The sequence below is a fragment of the Bombus fervidus genome, chromosome 7, assembly GCF_041682495.2.
Source record: "Bombus fervidus isolate BK054 chromosome 7, iyBomFerv1, whole genome shotgun sequence".
In the NCBI taxonomy this organism is placed as follows: domain Eukaryota; kingdom Metazoa; phylum Arthropoda; class Insecta; order Hymenoptera; family Apidae; genus Bombus; species Bombus fervidus.
In genome coordinates, this window is record NC_091523.1 from 17,553,101 (window position 1) to 17,576,998 (window position 23,898).

The following is a 23,898-nucleotide window of genomic DNA, read 5'->3' on the forward strand; positions in this document are numbered from 1 at the left end:
GATGTAATATAGACGTAATATATTTATTTCATCAAAGATTTAAGTAACAATACACATAAATAAGACAATACAATACTTTTATTTTTATATACAAAAGCTATGTTTATCTGCACTGCGGTTTTGGCATAAATATATTTTTTTGACGTATGTGGATTTAAATTAAATAAAACTTTAAATCATTGATATATATATATATATCTTATTTATAAACAACTAAACACAGAGCAAAACACGAAACATTCGGAATGTCTTTCTTTTATAAATTAACGTATATATTATTAAAAAATTATTTTTGACAATCTAAAAAGAGGATACATATGATTTTATGATACACGAGAGAGAGTAGTCAAGTTTACGAAAATCTAAAAAATAATACACATACATATTTATTACTGTATATTGCTTATATGACGTATTTGTTTTTTTTGTAAAAATAAATTTGACATTCTACATTACGAATCGCATTGCAGTTTACTTAATTTGAACACAAGACTATTTCTTTCGTCCTGTCTCTTTTTTTTGAATAAAATCTTTGGTGATATTAATTAACAAATTGTATACAACACATTGTACAAAGTAACTATTTCATATCACACAATAGTCATAAGCTTTTTCACGTGAATGAGTTAGTTTCTTTTGACCATAGCAAAGCTGAGGCCGAGAATACTTGCAATACCGATAATAACCCCTCCTGCAATGGCCATACCATACAGACCTTCTGTAAAAAGAAAAGTCTCGCAATAATTAAAAAATTAACATTTTCGTCTTTTTTGCTTCATTCATATTACAAAATATCATAAAGAAAAAGATATGCTTGCGATTAGAATTAAAGTATATGAAACAAACACAAGTTGAATACTGTAAAGGTATTGAAAAAATTTCATATAAATACTACTTTTATTAAACATGTAAAATATACACACAGAAAGTGTAGAAAACACAGTTTTATAGCATTAACACGAAGAGCTAATATAATTATATTAATAAGGAAAGGTCAATTATCTGTTATCTGTTATCATTTTAGAAATACGCAAGTCCATTCTTTATTCGTTTCATTAAAATAATTCAGATCAAAGATATGCAAAATGCAATTTCTATATCATTTAATACATACATGTATACATGTATACACAGGTACAGAGCTTTTGTACTTTTCTAATATAGAGAACATAATGAAATTATCATGTTCGTAATGTGCAGACTTCTTGATTCATTCATGGTATAACAACTAAGTTATTTAGAGGTATAAGATATTAAATGAAATTAATGTCGCTCAATTTTGACTAAAGGCAATGTAAAAACTTTTAACCCATAAAAGTGTTAGTACTGTATAAAATGAATATAAAACGATTTTCTGTAAAAGCATCATATTGGAACGAATAACAAGCTGTATCTGTTTAAAGCAATAGTAATTTGTAAAAGGGACACCTTTTTCCATCTTTTTCTTGATCAACGTTTCCAGATGTTGTACTTGTTGATTTCCAGGTTCAACCTGAAGAAACGATCTGACATACGCTAAAGCTTTCGTATATTCCTATAAAGAAAATAAATAAATACTAATTAAACAGCGCTGTTTATTTTGAAAAATTTCAGTAGGCTCGTAAATGTCCATACCTTTATTCTAGCATTTCCAATGGCTAAATAATAGAGACAATCTCGTTTCTCGCTATCGTTATGATTGCAATATAAATCTTCCAATAACATTATTCCCTTTCTGATGTCCGCAGGATATTTGCTTCTAACAAGACACCAAGCATATTCAAATTGTGCTTTTTGTGTTATAACAGATGAACGTAATTGTTCGTTATATATACGTTCAAATTTCTGAAACAAACAGACAAATCATTTTTTAATCTCTCGGTTTATAACGCAATACTTTTGTGTATCTCTGAAGTATGAGTAACCAATGAATAATGTTGTCATTTTCTTTCGATTAGAGCTTAATATATAGACTTATTACAAGCTTCGTACAAAAATATTATGTATTAAATATAATTACTAAATTCCTTAGAAAGCCTACCATGATTTTATATCAAAAGAAAAATGAATAGAAATCGCATAACCTTTCTTATTATATAGACACATTCAGTGTTACTTTACAGTATAAGTAAATGAAAACTTTATTTCCAAATTTAATAATCAAATATTTAAAAATATTTCATACTACATATTTTAATTGTATATTATTATATTACTTATTATATATTTAAAATATGTGATTTACACGACATTAAGGAGTCGACAAGTAAGAATGGTTTTCGTGTATTCTTTATCAAAAGAATGTACCTTTAAATCGTCAGAAGAAACAACCTCTTCAAGAACGTCCTCCATCTTCTAATACAAATCCACAAGAAAACTACGAAAAACAATTTATCCTGCTCTAAATTCTACCTTAAAAGCAAAGAACTCATTAGAAAACTACCAACTTCGGTCCGGCAATTGAGCTGTCAACGACAAAGAAACAAGCAAGTGCACATATGCGCTTCCACTTACAGTCGCTACTTATTGGTAAGAATAGCAAGGCGTCATTGTATGTATGGTTTAAACGACCATAAAGGTGTACATGTATATCGGACTTTGTTCTTTTAACAAGATCATTTTGATTTTAAGATGTTGGCAGTGCCAAAGTAAACCAAACGTCTCTAGATTAAAAAATAAAACTTTTCGCTTAACACAATAAGTATATGTTTAATCTTAAAATAAAGGAAAGAAAAAGTTCGTTTAATCATGCGCTATGGTGGTAACTCAAAAATGTTAACAATTGATTTAAAAATAAATTAATTAATTTATTTTTCATAAATTATATGTAAAAAACGTTTCATATAAAAAATAAAAAATGATATAAAAAGAAATGTACGCTGTTGCTGTAGATAAAATCCTAATGTATATTTTGTGTTAAAATTAATATAAATAAGAAAATGGGAGACTGAACGAAAGAAGATACAAATAACACAAGCTATCCTGTTTTTTAAACATTTATTATGAAATCAATTAGTCGTAATTCATTAATATGTATTTTTTTCATATTAGTTATTACCAAACATTTCGTTTAATCGTTTTGTCAATGAATACAATGGCAGGCCCATTACTGTATAAAAATCACCGTCTATTCTTTCAATTAAACAACCGCCAAGACCTTGTACGCCGTAACCTCCAGCTTTATCTCTGCAAAAAAAGAAACAATTAGCAATATTTTCACATTATTAAGATTATAACATTTACAAAAGGATGAAATATTTTACTAACAGTGGCTCCCCTGATTTTATATATGCCCATATCTGTTCTTCCGATATGTCACCAAATTTTACTTTTGTAGATTCATAAAAATTTACTTCTTCCTTCGGCGTTTTTAAACATACTCCGGTGTAAACTATATGTTCCCTATTTGCTAAACTAAAATCATATTTTTATTTAAATTAAGTCGACGTTAATACTACTTATGTGTAAAGTAATATATATTTATACTTTACCTTGATAACATTTCAAATGCATGTAACTTATTCTTTGGTTTACCATAAATGACATCACCCATTGTAACCAAAGTATCTGCACCAATTATTAAGGAAGGTGGCTTAACATCTTTCTTTAATCTATCATAGACTTCTTGCACTTTATATTTTGCCAAATCTTGTACATAGTCACCAGAATTTTTATACGCAAATCTATCTAAATTTTCATCGTATGTCGATGATACTACTTCTACATTTATACCCTAACATACAAAATAGATATATCCATGTACTACGGTACTAGTATAGTTATATTAGTATAGTTATAGTATTATCACAAATTAGTAATATTACTTTAGTTGTATATATATATTAAGACTTATAATAAATTAAACTCATGTAAAGTTTGCTTTTTTAAATAGGTTATTATGCTATTTACTAAGGTTACAATAATACATAAATATTTCCTGATATTATAGCAACTGTGTTTATGAATATTATAAAGAAGTTACCAATTGCTTCATTATTTCATATCTTCTAGGAGATCCACTGGCTAATACAACTCTACCTGCTGTCAAGACTTGCACTACTTGTTCAAACATTATTTTTTCTTTTCAGACTGCATTAATGAACCAGCTTTAAAAATAAATCCTTGCAAAAGTTCAGTATTAATGTTTCCTATGTAATCTTTCTACCTATATCTTTTTATCATTTTTAAGAATACAAATTAATTTATTATTCAATCAACATGGTTATATAACCACTCATGAGGTACAGAATACAGAATACATACACCTATCATTGCATGGGTCAACCGACGAGGTACTGACTCATAGTTTACAGACGTACAGAACTGTCCTTACAATTAGTCAATGCTGTCACATTATTGTTACGCGATAAGATAAATGCAATGTTTCCAGATGTCGCTAGTTACGAAGTTTTCTGCTGAGTTTAATACTCCATAGAAAACTATTTGGCATTTTGAGTTGAAAGGAACATTTTATTTTTCACTGTAACAAATTAAATTTAATTTTCAATTTTAAGATCTTTATTTCTTTATCTATCTTAATATGATTACAGAGAATACATCTTTTACTTATCTAAGTTTGGTTTAATAGTATTTATATATATATATATTAATTTATAGCATTCATAGAAAAATAAAAATATTTTGTTTATTACTAAGTAGACTATGTTTATACAAAATTATATTTCAATTGGACATTTTAAATTTAATCAGTAATAATTGGAGGAACATACGTTTAATTAAACATATATCTACATAAATAAATAAAAGTACACAAAATGTTGAACTTTTAGGAGATATCGCCGGTTACATTAAAACAGTTTCAGAAGTACAAACGAGGTGGCATATAACAAGATATCGTCAAACCGTTTTATCAGATCGATCAAATTAAAATCGACTAAAAGTGCGTAAAAGCGACGGGCATGGCAACACGCACTCGTGATATTCATTAACGGCTGTTACGAGAAAGCGAAGTGAAGGATAAGCGGACGATTCATATCGTTCGAACTTTGTCTTACACCTTACTATACCTTTTTGTTACTTGCTATCGTAAAACGTATTTTCAGTGTTACATATTTAATTTGTAAATCAAATATACTGTCATAAAAAATTTAACAATTAAAAAAAAAAAATGGATGGAATTTTTTAAAACTAACATCGAGAACGTAGTGTTAAGCCTACGCGTTTTAATCTGGAATGATCCAGAAGTTGGGATGGTAATTGAACGTGGATGACAAAAGAGAAGATGATTAAAAGCGTAAAGGGTAAGTAAAAGGGGAATAGGGTGAATATATAGCGCAGCTTAAAAATATTAAAGCGGGAAGGAGAACTATTTTCTAGACACAGAAGATTCTAATACATCGTAATCGGTAAATTACGTAAATGCCGCATGCCATGAACGAACCTAAAGGTCAGTCAGTCCGAGGTCTTACATAATCGCAAGGCGAAAGGTTGACCCATCTTTACGCCGTAGCCTTCCAACTGAACAAAGATTTCGTGGCATTTTTTCGCCATACCTCGCATTGTTTCGACGGTGCAACGATCTTAACAGTTACATTAATTAATTCAAAACGGTTTCTTGAGTGTGGCGGGCGGGCGGGGGGGGGGGGGGTGGGAGTTGTCACGATTCTTATAATTACCTCTAACAGCATCTGTAATACTTATCTGTTGTATTATTTTATTTCATTATGATTTTTATCTTACAACAGACATTTCATGGTGATATTTGATCGACCGTACTCGAGATAATATCATAAAATCGAGTTCATTGTGAATAAATTACTTGCGTACTTAATTCCGTCTAGAATCATATTGCTTTTGAAGTCATTAAGAAACTTTCAGTTATATAGTTATATTTCATTTACGGAAAATATTCGAACCGATTAAAATATGTACTTTCTTCGCACAAAGACTACTATAATTTCAAAGAAATTGAAATCTGCGGAAACGTATTGATCGCAGCTGAAGATGTAAATTACCCGGAATTCTCGAAGATGATTTCATGAAAACAACATTGGTTATCTGAAGATCTACATAATCAAAGACTATGACGAGCAGGATATTAAAAACCAGTTATTAAAGAGTATTCATAGACAGAATGCCAAGATAAACGTAGATGATGTACGCTATTGTTACTTCATACGTTTGCCTCTTTACGGAATTGTAAATGGAAACAAAGATCTTAGGAGAGCGGGAAACATTCTTCAATAAGAGGAAATTTGTTGCAATTTTTGTAAAAACAGTGAAACTTGGTGTAAATTCTGCTAAAGTAGCTCCTAATAATCAAATCTGAGGTGTATCTTTGAAAAAAAGGAATAAAACGAAGAAGCTTTAGAATCCTTTTGTTCTTTATTACTTTTAGTTAAGGAAACGCATAACAATAAGATATAGGATCTCGTTTTCTGTAAACTAAATATTATACTAATATATATCATACGGTACTAATATACAATACCGCAATACGACCGATAATATATGTATATTAAAAGAGAAGGAGAAAGAAACAAGAAAATATGATAGGTAGATGTCGCTTTCTTTTTTTTCGTTTTTCATATATTTATTTTCTGAACGTTGGAACTTCCAATGAATGACCAATGATCGTAAGATATTATGAAAATTAAAAATTATGAAAGTATTCTCGGTCCCACGGAGAAATAAATTACGTTAATAAGCACGAAGCGTCTTCTCGTACTTTCACTAACTTTACATATCCTTCTTATCTCTGCCGAGTCTGAATTTGCCTCATCCGTATCCTGAAGTTGTTCCTTACCATATAATCAAGGTTAATAGGAAAATTAAGTTAAATAAGACAATTTTGGTTAAAAACTATGAAACGATGACAAGAATTGCATCATAAGTATGTGGTATGCAATCCTTGAGCCGACAATTGGAAAAGAAAGTGAGATGTTCTGGCTCGTCCAGTTTGGTGGATTTGCGAAGTCGTGTACTAAAAGTGGTGAAATTAGTGAATTAGCTAATAAGTGAAATTACCGGTATAGGTCAACCTCTATTTCTACGCGTATGATGAAACATTGCGTGGATATCGTAAAAATCGTTTGAGTAATTAATTATCACCACGCTGCACCGCATTTCTGCATTGGACATTACATAACAGTATTATATATCGACTTTGGAACGTTATCGAATACAAATAACGAATTTTATTGATACAAATTTCCAACAACTTGCGTTGGTTTTATCGCTGTTCTTTTTCTCTCGTTTTATCTCTTCGCATTTAGACACCGTCCTACGCTTAGATCAAAGTTATTGAAAGTTTTATCTCTAAAATTATTAATTTTTTCTTCTATCGATCGCCATACCAAAGAACAGATTGCTAAGTAAATGATTGTACGGTAATTTTACGTCGACGATCAACTTGCAATTCGTAAAATTCATTCGTAGAATTTTACATATTTTATTACGAAAGTTACTATTACATAAGCAAGTTTATCAGCATTGCTAATTTATACCTTGTGACTTGTAAAACTTCGCCGATGATACTATTTTTGATCGTAGAAAAAAGTGCGGATAATTTTATTGAAGCAAAATTAACTTTTTTCAAAATCATTGTACAAAAATCTCGTTATTACTTAAAAAGGTGATTCCGAATAATTTCATTGCTCGTTTCATTAATTGCTCGCTTGTTTACTACGAGTTCGCTTACTGCTCATCCCGTTTGTGAGTTATCGTCGTTGGTCAGCATATTTTGAAACGTGCTTTTTCGTAACAATTTATGATTATTTAATTCGACGTTGAAACAGTAAAGATTCACCTTCCCGACATCCCTTAAGCCTTAAGGCGTCGTATGGTAAAATCAGGTAAAATCGTGGCTGGTGAGTCGAGATGCGGTGGTAATCGCCAGGCTGTCGTTATTAAATGTGATTACGCAACTCGAAAAGTGGCTTCAAAGGACGCGCATTATGACACTATGGCACGTAGCCGTTTCTATGGGGCGCTACGTCATGCCTCGAGGTGTCTGCGTTTAGCATTACAGCTAATACGCCTGCGAACAGGGGCGTATTCAGACGGAATTCGATCCCGGAACACGGAGATCCTTTTTTTTTTCTGTACCGCGATTAAAGCTCGCGGATGATAAAATCACTTTGTTAAGCTGGATACTATTGCGTCGTTTTTTATTTTAGTATAAGTTTTCCAGCGGAATTTGATACCGTAGGTAGTTCCAGAGAGTCATCGTTTACACATATATAGCAGTTTACTTTCAGCAGAATTATAATTTTTAAGTTACAGTTTTCGTATTGAAAACTGTGTATTGATAACTTCTTTCTTCCAAATGATGGATTACGCAGTGTAGGTGTGTGTTTGCTCCGAAGGCGTTTCAAATATTTGAAGGACGTCAAATTTTTTTAACGGAGCTGTGGAATGGAATTTTTTCATATATCGATTAAAGTATCCCCTAATTTTGTATGAAAAACATATATATATAAAATACTTGTGTCCGAAAACCATTGGTTCAAAGGGTGTTTTAACTTTAACGATGCAAGAATTAACGTAGGACGGATAAAGTCCTAATTAACGTACGAACGAAGGAGAACAAATGAACGATCTGTTATATCTATTTTTAATTTTTTAGTTATTAGTTAATGGCATTTTGTTCAAACGGAGATTATCGAAATTATTATAAGAAATAATTATTGTTAATCCGCTCCTATCCATCGATACTAGCACTTGCATGATGTACACGAAAGATCTATTCGTATATAACTTACCTGATCGTCTCATCTTCTCTCAGCTGACTCTACAGGCTATAGACAGCTGCATGATTTGTCCATACTTGCGTGTACAGTCTCGTTAGGCAGTCGCGCTTGATCGATACCTACTTTGAAATAGAAATGGAATGTAAATTGCACTTTTCGAATACGGGAAGATGGATTAAAATATCTCCAAGCGAAGAATGCAATATAGTCATTAAAGAAATTCTGCAGTCATACGATTAGGTAATATTACAAAATAATTACGAAGTGATGTAAAATGGATTTGAAGAATAAATAACCGAATTGTTTGTTTAAAAATATTCGTTTACAGAGACGTTACATATCTACATACACTTGCTATATCTGTTATAATTTCTTTATACGAAACAAACTGAAAGAATTTACCACTTCCCTTTCTACGTAACTTAACATTTCAAAGCACATTATGACGTTTAATTGGTCTAACTCTGATCGTTAAAAGCTACCGTGACCAAAGAGATTCGGTAGTCTTCGAGCGGTTCATCCAATCGATGGATGTTGTTTCTTTTGACTGTCATCGGCAACAGACCGATGGGAATTAATGAAAAAAAGAGCGCAAAAATTGAAATCACGAATGATTTGTTGCAACGAATTGTTGCGATAGAATCACGAGATATTAAGCGTCACACATAAATTTATTACCGCCTCTTCCTCTATAACACGTAACTTAAGCAGCATCAGGCTTCTTTTCGTCATAGTTGGTAACCTAATCTTTCTAGGGTTGTTAGATAGAAGAATCTTCCCTCGCTTATGCGTTAACGGCCCGCGCCTCCTCTTTGTACCTGACTTTCATCATCAATGATATCACGTATATTTTCTCTCTTTCTTTCTTAATATTCATTAACTTCTTTGCATTCGCAACTAAGATAACTGCCAAATATTTATTAACTAATTTCTTTACTTTTACCATCACGATAATTGCGATATTAAACGTACGTGTACACGTATTCCAATATACTATGATTCCTCCGAAAATTTCAAGACTAAATGAATAAATAAATACATTTCACATTATCACCATTGTTTCTGATAGATAGATAGATAGGTCGAACTTCAAAGGCGCATTCGCAGACTTTCCGAGCATCTACATGACACACCTTCTGTCACAATAGCGAGTATTTTTCTGACCTTTCAGTTGTCATTAAAAAGAAAGAAGAAGCTCGGCTGACGTGAAACGGAATTGCGGTTCGACTAGTTTCAAAGCAGCGGTCGACCGCCGCGAAGGACTGAAAACACTGGCATTTCAATCTTCAAACAGATATACTCTGTCTACCCTTCGTTCCCATTTGTTTCTCCAACGATTCAAGGAAAAGGTCCTACCATTCTATCAGGTCATCCCATAAGTAACGTTCTCTTTTTTTTTTTTTAGAACTGAATTTAAAACGATAAGATATCGACTCTTAACGATCGGCAATTGCTGATAGCGGATAGTGATTAATATTATCTTATTAGCGACTGACATTATAATAATGTAATACAATATAATGCGAAATGTTATTCCGAGTTATAGTCATGACAAATAAAATGTACCGAAATATAAGAAATTCTTCATACGTTTTCGTTTCTTTTGTTTTCTATAACGCAAGTGAGATGTATTAACAGCGGGCCTTCTCGATTTTTAAGGATTAATTGTTTATTTGCGCTTAATATATGTACATACCGTAAAAATCGTATTGTCGATGAGGCGAGCTAATTTCGCTTTTCATCACGGTAGCGCACGGTATTGCGCGTCCTCGTTTGTCGCCCTGATGATTTCCACTCGAAAAGACGTATACCAGGAGCCTAGTTGCGTCCAACAGCTGAATAGATGAACTTGTTACATTTATTAAGCGTACACGATTTCCCTAGTTCGTGGAAGCAGATTGTTTTCCAAAGGATCGTGCATACTGTACGATTATACGGTATAGTGTAGGACGTCGTGTCGCGCCACATGAATGACACGATGTAAATGTCGGTATATGGCCGTGGAATCCTACGAGAAAGGCTGGTACATTCGAGCCGAACATTAATAACAAATCAAGATCTCCGGTCAGCATTAACGTCACAAATGAATTTCACCGAAAACCTCCACGCGATGATTTCGTACCGTACATATTTCAGTGACAAATTATGTAACGAATGCTCCCGTTTTGACCTCGTGCGATCAACGTCGATGGCGCGCCGAATTTTTGAAAGCATAAAGTTGTACGACGAAGACAAGTGTGTAAGATATCAGCGAAACACGTATCTAACGAGAGATGAAAGTGATTGATCGTTGACTCTATCGAACAATTTAACGAACAACTTTGGTAGCTGTGATCGCTGTCGATTTAATTAAAAAAGGAAAGATACGAGCAATAGAAATGGAAGATATAATTTGTTTTATCGTTTTCATTATTTAAAGTTTTGTATGATATTTTTAGCAACTTGTATTCAAAGATTTTTAAACAACATCATAAGGGGAGGGGGGAGTTTAAGAAAATCTCAACGTACTTACATAATAAACTATTACCATTTGAAAATATTAAACAAATTATCTGTAGTTGAATAGCGCGTGATAATTTCTCCTCTTTATTTTACAATTTATTTCGAGCTTGTTTTCTAAATCTTAAGTATGTTAGCGAAATCTCCATCGAATGATAATAAAATAAACACGACAATTACTAAAATATATTTACCAACGATTTTGAAAATACATATTACGATATTTATATACACATGAAATTAGCATTATCCGAGCATGTTGATGACCCATATAAAATACCTGTACGAGGTAAGACGATTTTACATGTCGAGATAAGAGATACGAAAGCGGATACAAGTAAAATGTGCCTTTGTCGCGAGAGTCGATCCTCGAATCACTGAACGATATAACAGTGATTCATAATGCGAAGTCGACGATGATTGCTAACGATATAAATAAAACAGTTAGTTAATCTCGTATTAGAATTTATCCTTTAAATTACGACGCAAAAGCTAATAAACTTTACATCGTTCAATTTAATTACGCAATAATACGACATTCGACATAAAATCGGATTTTATATGTACATAAAAAATGTGGTATTATTACGACATCGTCAAACACGTAATATTTTACATTATTCTCAATGTTCCGTCCTACGTTTCGTTTCTATGCAAATAATTAACAAAATAAAAGATTACACGAATGAAAAACGTGTCTACGAAGTGAATTTCTTTTATTATGATTTCGGTACAATTCCCAATCAAACAAGAGATTCGTACGATCATACCATATTCACCGCGTATACATATATCCATGGAACCGACAATTCGGTTCGTTATACTTGGATTCACGCGAATTCTAATAATTAAGTTACGAATCGATGGTCGAACCATTAATTTTCATATTCACAAAACAATATACCTAGTGTGTATGTACCTTTCTCTTGTTTCGTGGCATACTGCCATGTACATATGTTCATGTCTGCCGCAGGAAACGAAGACTAATAAAAATCCGTTGCACCTTTTTGCGTTATACTCGTCTTACAATGGTTCTGCAACGGTTAATCATTACGAGATCAAATCTATCACGTAACAAGAAATCGAAGAAGCATCATACAGATTACTCGTGCTATTCAAGGCGACGAAGAAAAAAAAAGATAGAAAAAAAAATAAAACCGATGCACGGAATACGCGAAATTACATCTTAATAACATGCGGGTAGGGGCTTTGATCTAAGATAACGCGCGGTTATTTTTCAGATAAGAGCAAAGTTGTAATTTTTTAACTACAAACGTTGTTTACTTAAATTAATGCCGTTAATTACCGTGATTCTTGAAAGGAAATCAATCTCTATTAAAGGCACAATTAAAAGCGATATTACAGTTTTTAACGATATTAGGTAAATTTCTCATTATCCAAGCGTAATCGATCTTCCATCGGTTAGTATGTTTTCAATTAACAAATAAATAAATAATTCGGCTAGGTTTATCCAAATTTGCTTGATATTATTTAGAAAATATTGTCGCGTTAGATGTAATTTTCACTTTGCATATTTCACTTTGTAGTAAATGAGAGAAAGAAGGAAGATTTGTATTTGGTAACTTATAAAGCAAGAAAAGTTACGATTCTATTAAAGGAAAAGGTATTTGTAATTATTATCGTATCTGCTTGATGAGGCAAGAAAGGCAATTATTAGCGAATTTATGAAAATTACGTTCAAATAGTCGTTGATGCATTATCGCCGATTGTAACTTACGCCGCAAATGTCAGGGTTAAGCAAAAGACCGTTGCATTAGAACACCGATATTCCAATATCGCGGGAAATTCTGGGTAATTTACTTTTCTTATTTCGTTCGAGTTTTGTTTCGGTATCGCGTGCTTGAAACGTTGCAAATATGTTAATAGCAGAGCTGATAGGTAGTTGTTAAATGTCAGCATGTACATATTGAAAATATTTTATAATTAAGACAAAGAAACGGGAGAAGTAACAAACTTCAAAGTGCAACGATAGGGAAAAGAGTCGACCCTTTACGTTGATTCCTGCCAATTTTTAAATTTCATCGTCGTTAAAAGTCGTTTCGATCGATCGGCAAAAGGATTCTAAATATTATTTTAAATCGGCGAAGCCTCAAAAGGAGGTTTTAATTCTGGGAATCTAGGTAGTAGATATAAATAGTTCTAGTGAAAAGACTACGTCGTTTCTACTTACTCAGATACTAAAAGACTTTCACTTGTTGGATTATCGAAGATTTTTGCTAAATAAATTTACTAAGGAAAAGAAGCCAAAATTCTGTCTTTTGAATATCATATTATATCAAATATGCAATTTATTATGAAATTTAAAAATTGCTAAATAAATTATAACAACGATTCGTAATTTTTTTGCAACATTTTAAAACTCTTAATTACTATTCGAACGTTAAAGCGCGCTGTTATTCGTGTTAATTTTGCTAAAAGCAATGGCAAAGCGCGAACTCTATATCGAAATTGCTTTTAAAAGTAATCGAAATGAAATTAATATTGCGTCAGGTAAATGCAATGTTAATAAACGACGCTATATGTATATAACTCGTACATCTATACGTATAAACGTGTCATGAGCCGTGCGTGCAGAAACGATTCAAGGAAACGAAGATTTCCTCTTCTATAATCGCAGCTAACACAATTGTACGTGACCTAGACACTGCATCCCTTCATACATTCAATCATAGCCTGTTTTGTTTGACTTTATAAAAATTCTGAACAAATATCCGGTAGAGCCTTGCAACAAATGGCAATTATCTTCCTACTTCTCTCGTATCTTTTGTATTTCTTGTTTGTATTTCTCTGTTATATTACCGCATTTCACGATTGATGCTATCGACGAAATTGAAATTAAAATTCTGTGCTATGAATCATAAACTCGGGTTTGTTCATTGAAACACAATTTTCACGGTAATTTTTTATCGTAATTTTTTATTTAATCCTGAATTTTCACTTTCTCTCTTATTTCATTATTGTTACCAGTAATTACTTAAAATTTCGATTTTGTTTAATAATCTATTCTTTGTATTATACTCGTTTTTGAACAATACTTCGTATCTTATTTCGTTCATAAAATAATTTATTCTTTAGTACATTTTTATCCAAGATCGATAAGAAGACCTTTCGTTTTAATTTTCGTCGTTATATTTGGCATTTTTTATTTAATTAATTTTACAGCTTGCTCCATACGCACAAATAGTTTCTTCAATTTGCTTTCACATTTTAACGATCACCTTGTTTTATCCGATATTCAAATCCTTAAATGTTTTATCCGTAAATCATTCGTTTAAACCGTCGAAAAGCAGCTTTTAAAAAATCTTTCGCCAATGTATAAGGCGACAACCGTCACTCGATCTCTGGTCCTCGTATGTTTCTCGAAACGTCCGAAATTCTTTGACGCGCTGCTCTTGCAGAGAACGAGCGAAGAATAAATCCGCCATGAAGATGATATCATCCGTAGTCACGAGTCATATAACGGATAATTTCGATGTACCGAAATTAATAGACGGGCCATGGATCATCGTTGTACGTATCGCGCGTCATGATAAAAAATTCCAATTCCTCGATTCATCCGAGCACATTTTTCCGAAGATGCACTGGTCAGAAGAAGTGCATTGTGAAGAGGGCAGGGATGACCCCTTTCACTGTACCACGTTGCTACGGTCGTGTATATAAAGAGGCGAAGCATCTGACGAAGAAGCACAAGTACCAACCCATCTGCATCCTAACCGCTTCATCGCCGGTGTCCGTGTGACAGAGAGATTATGTTCACTATCAAGGTAGGTACTCAGTCCGTAATACACGCGCTCGACGGTAGTCCGCGATACACGGTTTTCATACGGCGAGATAAGTCCTCCGACTCGAACGCCACCGACTTGGCCGTGAATTACCATCGGTGTTAGGTACACGAGTCGGAGCTTTGATTTACGCTGGCTATGGGGAAAAATTCGCTACTCTCGTTGGTAGCGTGTCCCTCGTCGCGCATACGTTTCCCGCGATCGGTGTAATACTCTAACGATAAGCACGGAGGAACGTCTATGGATATCGAGATATCGTTTAAACGTGATTTCAACTTGATTTCGAGTCACTGTTCGTTGTTACTTGTATCTATGAAATAACTGTTATATACTCTTCTTTTATTCCTTTGTAGTTTGACAAGCCTGAAATAATATTCAAGTAGGTGTTTTTTCTTTTTCGATTATTTGGAATCTTGGACTTTACTTTCGATCGAATTATGTAATTATTCTTATTTTATTCTTGAAATATATCGGCGACGTACATGCGAACGATCAATGTCGAATTAATAGGATTGATCGACGAACGAGTATTCCGTCGTGAAATAGTCGTGCTAGCGATAAACACGGTTATTTCAGAATAGAAAACCCTTCGCGTTTGTTCCGAGTGACATAATATCGCATTTCGAATCGTATAATTTTTTATAATTTGTCTTTTTTCGTTGTATCGCCCTTCATTAATGGGATAATGACTCGCCATACCGCGTTGCTATCAAAATTATCTACGTATTGTGAAACGAAACACGAAGGATAAACACAGAACGCGCGTGTAACGAAACGGTTTTCTCAATCGAAACGTGTTTCTAAAAAAATAAAAGGGATAGAAAGCTTGAAACGCGACGGTACCTGTGGCATATGTACCTGTAACATCGAAGTTCCCGCGAAATTCCATATTCGTGTTATAAACGTATATTAATATTATATAATAAAAAATGTAAATGTATATAAATATTGTATATTTATATGATAAGAGTTGAGTTTGATGATGACGGAAGCTCTTCCGCGTGAACCGATCCGATTAATTTTTATAATTCATGAAATATCTCGTATTGTATCGTACAATAACCACAGCAATACAATACCAATATCGATTGTACACGCAACGTGGGTGACATTTTTTACGTGCTCGTTTTATTAATCTTTGTACTAATTTGTTCTTCATTTCGGCGATTGCAACGATAGCGAAAATCTTCGTGCCGCGCAAATGGAATTGCACGTATACCTAAAATATTTTAATCGATACTGTTCTATTAAAGAAACAACGAGACAGACAAATGGTCATTGATAAACCTTAATATCTATGGTTTTCTCTAAAAAAAAAAAAAAAAAATACCGAATCGAATTTTGAAACTTGAATTCATGTACTGGCTTATTGACAGAAGTCGTTACTATCCCTTCGCTCCGTGTAACTTTCCAATTAGATAGGTGTTACATCAGTATAACTTTAAAGCCGATTACTTGCTCGTGCGACTTTGATGCTGTCGTTATGTCACTTATATACGGATACGACTTTTCTCTTTCGTTCGTATAGCAGTGTCTTCGTCGTATCGCTGTTGCCTTATTAGCATCGAGCTAAAGATATTTTTACATACATTGTCAAGAATATTCTACGCACAGTTGTTCCACTCGAAACTTTTTTTCGTAACAGAATCGTCCTTGCTTTTCGTTTATTCAACAAATTGTAGAAATTGTACATAACATATTCTCTCGACGATAGTTGAAACGAACCTGTTAATCGAATTGAGCTGAAAATATATTTTATTAATAGAACTCGTAGTCAAACGTGTACAGATAATACTCTGCGAATGATACGAAAAATATTCAGACTCGACGAGATAAGCTCGTTATTCTTCTCTTACGCTACGTGCGTATCTTTTTTTTCAAATCAACGATTCGTTCTCGATGCAGGATTTAAAAGGAGGCGTTCGAAGATCTTCGTTAGCAATCGCTGTTGCGATTGCATACAATCAAAATTAACGGAATTCGAACGAGGGAACAGAGGACAGGCGTGAAATTAAGAATAGAATTATCATAACAATTACGAACGACGAACGACGAACGACGAACGACTAGCACGATTGCGTCACGTTACACTCGTGTCGACACCTTTTTCTTCGAGGTAGGACAATTGCGATGGAATAAACCATGACACCAACGAACATCCCGAATACTTTCGTGTACGCGTACACACACGCGTGCATTCCAATTGTGTCATCTCGTGCCATTTTGCCATTTAACTGGGCCAGGTAATACGCTCGACAAACGGGTATCGAGCAACGAAAGAAATATTATTCATAGTCTTTATGAAAAAAAAAAAAAAGAAAAACAATCGCCGCTATCCTAACTAAAATCTTTTGTATCTCATGTATGTTTTCCACGTTGACGATAAAATTTCTCGCGAGTCTCAATAGCGCAAAATCGTTCTTCCGCATTATCGAGGTTACAAATGATTGCTTATTGCAGTCGTGACAAGAAAATAATAGCTAATTTCAAAGGCGGCTTAACTAGTTTTAATATGCGTATATACATACAGACACACACATATATATATACGTATAATATATAGATAACTATACGAACGAATACCAAGGAAGTAAAGTATGAAACAAAGTATCAACGAAACAGCAGAAAAAGTAATGCAAATAGTATTATTTGTGAATTTTGAATAGCTAAAATTGATTAGAAAGAAACAATAGATTCTCGTTAGTCACGTTGTTTTCGATTGTTTATCGCAAAAAAAAAAAAAACTTCCAAAAAAAGAAGGGAAAGAAAATCTAAGGGAAAATGTTCGATGAAAAACAAGGAATAAAATTCGACAGAAAGATATATGCATCCGTATCAAAAACATCGATTGCGTTTAAAAGTAAATACGAAAAAGGTACCACCGTCGAAGATCAAAAATGGTTTTGAATTAGTTTTTCGATTCGAAATCCAATACCAATATCGTTACTGCACAACTACGACGGATGGCGGAGCGATGGCGGAGCGAAATTGACAATCAACGAACGTATCGAAACGCGTCGGTGCACCTCTCAGACAGGGTCTCCTCGGTGATCGTTTGACCTTATGAATGAAAAGAAGAAGCACCTTCGCGTCTCTCCGGTTCTTTCATAATCCGTGTGATTGCACGTTACGCGGCGCATCATTACCGCCACTGGTAATTCCTCCTTCGTTCCGCGCGACACTTGTGAAACTTTCCACGCCTTGTCATTTTCGCGACTGAACCGCGTAACAACGGGTTCCGGTGCAATTAGCATTTCGAGCAGCGATTCCTTCGTATCGAGATGTTTTTATCGCGCGTCGTGATAAGGAATCGCGAGCGAGAAACGGCCGATATCGATCGAGAGAAAGAGAGGAAAACGAAGACAGGCTACGTCCGCTTGTACACTCCGGCATACCTCTTCGATTTCCTTCCATGTCCTCTCCCCCTTGGTGACTGGCTTCGCTTGGCCTTCCGCGCGTTCCATTGTCTACGCGGTGAACACGACACGTAGGAAGCGATCGCTTGTTTCAGCTCGGTCATACGGTCAAGGAGAATCGAAATATCGATTACATTGTTACGAGAATGAAATCTCGTCTCGGATAGCGTTTCATTGATGTGGCGCTGTTGCTCGGGATTGGTAATTAGAAACGCGTTACGGACCGTAATTCGATCTTTGATCGTGCTGCACGACTAGCACCTTGTCATTTGCGCGCGTCATTCACGAGTGGAAGTTTAAACAGTCGCGGACGGACGTCGACAAAAATTTCTGTATTTCGCGAAACAATTTTGTGAAAGTTCGTCGGATTGTACGTTTAACGGTGAATAGAAGTGAAAATGTTTCATCGTGTTCGAAGACCGGTATAGAGTGCGATGTACGAAGATGGCCGTGCATACTTGTAAAAGACAAGAGTGAACGATGAAAAGCGATCCGATCGGGCTGACATTTAATTCGCGAATTTTTCCTCGAGCAGATTCACGGTTGACGGAATTCTTGAATGAAATTACACGTTCCACGGTCGTGCGGAGAAAAACGGGCACATTACACGGATACCGCTTTCGTCCTGCCATTACGTTGTATTTCATAATGTCATTTGCAACTGATGTAACCGCGTCGTGCAGTCTCTAGACATTATCGTCTTCGCTTGCCCTTTGCAGCCGCACCACACAGTGCCACGCCATCGTCGCCAAGCGCTACTTTCACGAATTCTATGAATATTTGAACGAAAGGTTTTACAAACGGTGTTAGCGATCGGCATTTCTCATGGTCTACGGATTTCCCAGGCGCTACCCCACTTTGCCAGTCACGAGAGACAATGCGAGTTAAAAACTCCTATTCCAATTAAACTTAATTGGTGCGAATCCCATTTCGACGCCGATTCAAGAACCACGCTCGCTCGATCGCGCTTATTTGCCATTGCTTTGCTGTAAATGTACGCCGTGTAACGTGTAACGCGAGTGCTCGTAATACGATTATTCATCGAATTAAGACAATTGCAGGTTGGATATGTGAGATTTCGCGCCATTTGTATATTCCGTTCCCGTTCGTAGCGTGGTCGGTGTAGCTGCGATCACTTTGTTTTTTTTTTGAAATTATTTTTTCACAAAACGGCCTCTATTCTTGCTTTTTTTTACAAAATTCATACTTCGTGTAGATACGACGTTCCGTCTCCTATCGATACAGCGATCGATTACATATTCCCTCTTTGTCCGATTATTTTATATGTATATGTATATATATAAGTTCTTCGAAATTGAAAAATATATTAACGAGAAACACGATTGTTTCAGGTGTTAGTGGCGGTCGTACTTTGTACGACGGCGATATTAGCTCTTCCTCAACGACCTAGCGGTGGCGCTGACAAAGATGCGGTAATTACATCTCAGCAGCTCGAAGTCAACTTTGACGGCACTTACGTCAATAAGTAAGTTCATGGGAGAATATCGTCGAAAGAAGTAATTTGTCGCGACTGATTTCTTACAAAAAGGTTTACAGCTAACTCATCTCGTCGTTTTATTTCTTAATGTAGGACGTTAGTTTTACAGAACAAAAGTAGGTCAGGGCAACGCAGGAAACGTAGAAAGGCGTAGCTTCTGTATAAGAGAAATTATATCGTAGGTTTTTAATTTAAATGAGACGGCGACGATATTTTTTGCTTTCTACGGACAAATACGCAACATTCAAATATAATAAACGAAGTTTTCTTAGCTAGATTTCTTTTTAGAAATTTAAGTTTCGATTTCATTAACATATTTTGTATCGGATAAATGTCGTGTGCCAGTTCTTAAAACTTAAAGCATTTAATACGAAGTTAGCTTCCATTTTTTCGAGAGAATTTCGTTTTCATCGTTATTTCGTTCGCCACGGTAGAAACGTAATTTCATACCGGACCAGTCGCGTGGATTACAAACGATCAACTCGCGGAAAGCGTAAAGAAAATCGAGTTCAAAGTTGAATCGTCCGCCGGACACTTTGCCATGTAACGAGTCAAAACGAGACCTTTGATCATTGCTAGAACGCGAACGTGCAACGAACAAAGTAATCACAGACGTTGAAGACAATAGACAGAGGATAACAGGTATTCGAGTCCAATGGTACTGGCTTATTCACACGATTCGCGATTGTCGCCAACTGCAATCTCTGTTTTGCATAAATACGTAGCTATTCATAAGTAGGAGTGACGGGCTACCGAGCTGAATGTTTTCCTTTCAATTAGAATGCTGTGCCTCTTTCTTTCTTTTTTTTTAACGCCGTTGGATTCTCAGCTTCTCTCTATCGAATTCGTTCAATTCGTCAAATTGGTTCGTTCGTTCGAAAATCGATCAAGAAATTTTACCGAACATTTATATATGTTATTCGTTAGTCGGATATTTAAATAACATTATATCTACACAAGCGTTTGATAAAATAATTAAAGCGTCATTCTTTAAAATGTCTCGGTACTGGTCCGAAAACGAATACCGTCCCAAGTTATGAAAGTTTAAAGCGTCTCTTCGGAAGAGTGTTTTAGCGTTACGTCAGCGTTGTATTTAGCTTCGCTCGACGTCTCGACGCGGCATCGGTACAGCATCGGCATCGTGTTAACGAAGCTAAATGTAGTACCGATGAAACATTAGGTATCTGCTGTTCCGAAAGGACGTAGCCTTCGCTGCGGACATTAAGCAGCGTCAAGCGTTAATCGAACTACAAATTACTGTTCAGCTTCGAGACAAGCAACGGAATCAGTCACCAAGAATCGGGACAACCTAAACAAGTAGACAACGAGACACCGGTTGTTTCGCAAGGCTCTGATTCTTACACGGCGCCGGATGGTCAGCAAGTCAGTATCACGTACGTGGCGGACGAGAATGGCTTCCAAGTGCAAGGATCTCACATCCCCACGGCACCACCGATACCACCAGAGATTCAAAGGGCGCTCGAGTGGAACGCGGCTCACCCAGAAGAAGACGACGGTGGTCAACCACGACCACCTGGCCGAGGTGCGTCTTCTTTTCCTACCCTAATGATTAACGACGCTTTTACGTTCTCTGTACGATCGATTTTCACATTTTACATTCGCTTCGAATTTGTACGTTGCGCAGTTTATTTATTTCTTTGGTTTTTCTTACAAAATGTCAATTTTAGAGCAAAAAGTATTTCTTATCCTTTGGCACGCTTTTACATTTTCTACTTTACTGGCATATGCTTGTATTATATATTCGTCGACTAAAATGAAATTTCTCGGTGATAGTATACGCGGTGACGTTCGGCTATAGCGGCCAAAATATATGTTTTCCAACGATCGAGTCTAACAGGTTTCTCGTCCCGTAGGTTAATCAGCCCAACTATACCTCAAACGTGACCTGATTTCGAGCCAGCTTGCCATGGACAGAACCGACCCTGAGCCTTCGATGCGACCATAAAAATAAATATAGTGTGGTATATTAATCTAGGATTATACATAACAGAAAAAAATAAGGCGCGAGCCAGCCGGTATATAATAACTGTATACTTCGAGATTCTTTATCTTACCTGTATAGATGAAAGTAATGCGCACTGTTCAACAGTTTACGACAGGATCGTGCCGATGCGCGCACGCTGCTTTCACAAACGTAAAACGCGAAAACACGACGACGCCATCGCAGCTGCGAAGACGCGTATCGAGCGTCGATAGTACATAATAATATACGTATACTTTAACTTGTGATTTTTGTATATAAATAAAAACGTTTTGCCGAAGAATCTTCTGTCTGTCTGTCTATCTGCCTCGAGAAATTCACACTTTCCCTTTCTCCTTCTCATCGAGCGTGTTATGGCCCTCGTTTATACGTATCGTCGCATCGTGCGATGATAATTAATCCAGATTATCACGAAAACAATTATCGGTCCGAATTGTTGTATCTCGGCAACTTCTGCAGGTAGTTCTTATACAATTTTACTGCGTGTTTTCAAACCGTATAGTAAACGGAAATAAAACGTGTAAAATAATTAAATCGCTCTAAAATATGAGAAATAAAAAGAAAAAGAAGACAACGAAGTCTAGTTAATTGAAGAAACACGTACATCGAATAAATTTTTATACAATATTTTGCTGTGACTTGGCTCCGAAAGCGATAACATGTTATAAATTACATACCTTTTCTCGTTATGTACTTGAACATTGAAAAAAGAATACGAAGATTATTTCTAATTTTCTTCTCATATTTAAAGTCAATTGCTACGTAAGATTTAATAATTCCCGATCATCGCCCCAAATTTTACAGTAGCACGCTCGTTTTACATCGTTTCGTAGCCGCGAGTTACGAAAGTCAGGCGTAATTTTGCTTCTTGCCTAGGAGTAAAACACGGGAATTATCACGGGAAGAAAATGTTATCGCTCGAAGGATATCGATTACAAGACAGCGAGCATGTCGAAACTCTGCGGCGAACGCGTCAAGCTTGATGGAAGCTTCAACCAACATCCGAAGCAGTAACTTTGTGAAAGGAACCGAAAGACATTGTCGATGCCATTAATGGTACAAGCTATTAATTAATTAAAGTAACAACTTTGAACGCGTGTCGATGCTTATATCAATTAGTTATTGTTAGGAACCTGAATGAAATTATATAACAGCGTATACCTGATAGAACCGAAATAGCGAGCTTGTAAAATCTTCCTTCAACTTTGGGAGAGAGCAACGATCGCATAAGTACGGGTTATTCGCGCGGAAGACGCGTTGTCCTCCAAACTCGATTTAAAATTATAAATCACAAATCTTCTTCGTAGAATTAATCATCTTATCCTTAAAATATTTCTAGCTTGTTACGTTCGAAGCAATACGTCCTCGCGTTTGCTAGTATCTTTTAGAAGAATTCTTAATTCTAGCTCATCGAGAATTCTTTTCTCCCTAGGACCCCGCGTAATTTAGGTTCGTCAGAAGTTTCGAAACCGTTCGAAGCACGCAAACTGATAGTTAGAACGAGAAAGGTCGTGAAATAATTACAAAATTTCTAATAACCGTGGTTGAGCCGTGACTCATTCGACATTGACCCATCGTTGCCTCACAGACTCCTAAAAAAAGAAAAAAAAGAAAAAGAAAAAAGAAACACATATTTCTTAAATCTTCTTCTTTCCTTCTACGAGTTACCCGGTTTCTAAAGTGCGTCGAATATTTAAATAAAGAGATGACTAATTGCACTTGTCGCAATGAAAAATCCTGGGTAGTGCTGTCGGACAGTATAATACCTTGTACGAAATGTTCAAAAGCCACTGATTCCGCTCATTAGAATTGTGCTTCCTTTGACAGATCATTTTTTAAAGGAACCAGTCCACGATGTGCGAAACGTCACCGTAAATCACGAGATTAATTATTTTCACGTATGTATCATTGTTTGTTGAGACACGCGCGCTTCTTAAACTTTCGTTGTTGCTAAAATCTCATTCTTTCCTCTCGCAAATATACCTTTACC

The 23,898-nt window shown here is 35.2% G+C and overlaps 3 protein-coding genes across 3 annotated transcripts; 1 reads left to right on the forward strand and 2 right to left on the reverse strand.

Moving 5' to 3' along the window:
• Positions 1 to 4: 4 nt before the first annotated feature.
• On the reverse strand, positions 5 to 2,532 carry Fis1 (Mitochondrial fission 1 protein). Its single transcript, XM_072007112.1, has 4 exons — positions 2,287 to 2,532; positions 1,615 to 1,824; positions 1,429 to 1,534; positions 5 to 718 (listed from the first exon to the last, which is right to left on the reverse strand). The coding sequence occupies exons 1-4, from the start codon at positions 2,329 to 2,331 to the stop codon at positions 627 to 629; spliced, it is 453 nt and encodes a 150-aa protein (XP_071863213.1). The 5' UTR covers positions 2,332 to 2,532; the 3' UTR covers positions 5 to 626.
• Positions 2,533 to 2,957: 425 nt separating this feature from the next.
• LOC139989122 (dTTP/UTP pyrophosphatase) lies at positions 2,958 to 4,369 on the reverse strand. The gene is made up of 4 exons (XM_072007109.1): positions 3,962 to 4,369; positions 3,471 to 3,712; positions 3,247 to 3,393; positions 2,958 to 3,165 (listed from the first exon to the last, which is right to left on the reverse strand). The coding sequence occupies exons 1-4, from the start codon at positions 4,049 to 4,051 to the stop codon at positions 3,027 to 3,029; spliced, it is 618 nt and encodes a 205-aa protein (XP_071863210.1). The 5' UTR covers positions 4,052 to 4,369; the 3' UTR covers positions 2,958 to 3,026.
• A 10,451-nt stretch (positions 4,370 to 14,820) lies between these two features.
• On the forward strand, positions 14,821 to 22,191 carry Cpr14 (cuticular protein 14). The gene is made up of 4 exons (XM_072006352.1): positions 14,821 to 14,974; positions 19,761 to 19,894; positions 21,172 to 21,449; positions 21,781 to 22,191. The coding sequence occupies exons 1-4, from the start codon at positions 14,960 to 14,962 to the stop codon at positions 21,783 to 21,785; spliced, it is 432 nt and encodes a 143-aa protein (XP_071862453.1). The 5' UTR covers positions 14,821 to 14,959; the 3' UTR covers positions 21,786 to 22,191.
• Positions 22,192 to 23,898: the final 1,707 nt, after the last annotated feature.

What these genes read in the sequence shown, in the direction of transcription:
- Fis1 (XM_072007112.1), bottom strand. Translation starts at nt 2,331, where the DNA reads ATGGAGGACGTTCTTGAAGAGGTTGTTTCTTCTGACGATTTAAAG. An exon ending in TTTCTTCTGACGATTTAAAG is followed by an intron (nt 1,825 to 2,286) that starts GTACATTCTTTT and finishes TGTTTGTTTCAG; the next exon opens with AAATTTGAACGTATATATAA. An exon ending in CAAGAAAAAGATGGAAAAAG is followed by an intron (nt 719 to 1,428) that starts GTGTCCCTTTTA and finishes TTCTTTTTACAG; the next exon opens with AAGGTCTGTATGGTATGGCC.
- LOC139989122 (XM_072007109.1), bottom strand. Translation starts at nt 4,051, where the DNA reads ATGTTTGAACAAGTAGTGCAAGTCTTGACAGCAGGTAGAGTTGTATTA. An exon ending in GCATTTGAAATGTTATCAAG is followed by an intron (nt 3,394 to 3,470) that starts GTAAAGTATAAA and finishes ATATGATTTTAG; the next exon opens with TTTAGCAAATAGGGAACATA. An exon ending in ATAAAATCAGGGGAGCCACT is followed by an intron (nt 3,166 to 3,246) that starts GTTAGTAAAATA and finishes CTTTTTTTGCAG; the next exon opens with AGATAAAGCTGGAGGTTACG.
- Cpr14 (XM_072006352.1), top strand. An exon ending in GACGGCACTTACGTCAATAA is followed by an intron (nt 19,895 to 21,171) that starts GTAAGTTCATGG and finishes ATTACTGTTCAG; the next exon opens with CTTCGAGACAAGCAACGGAA.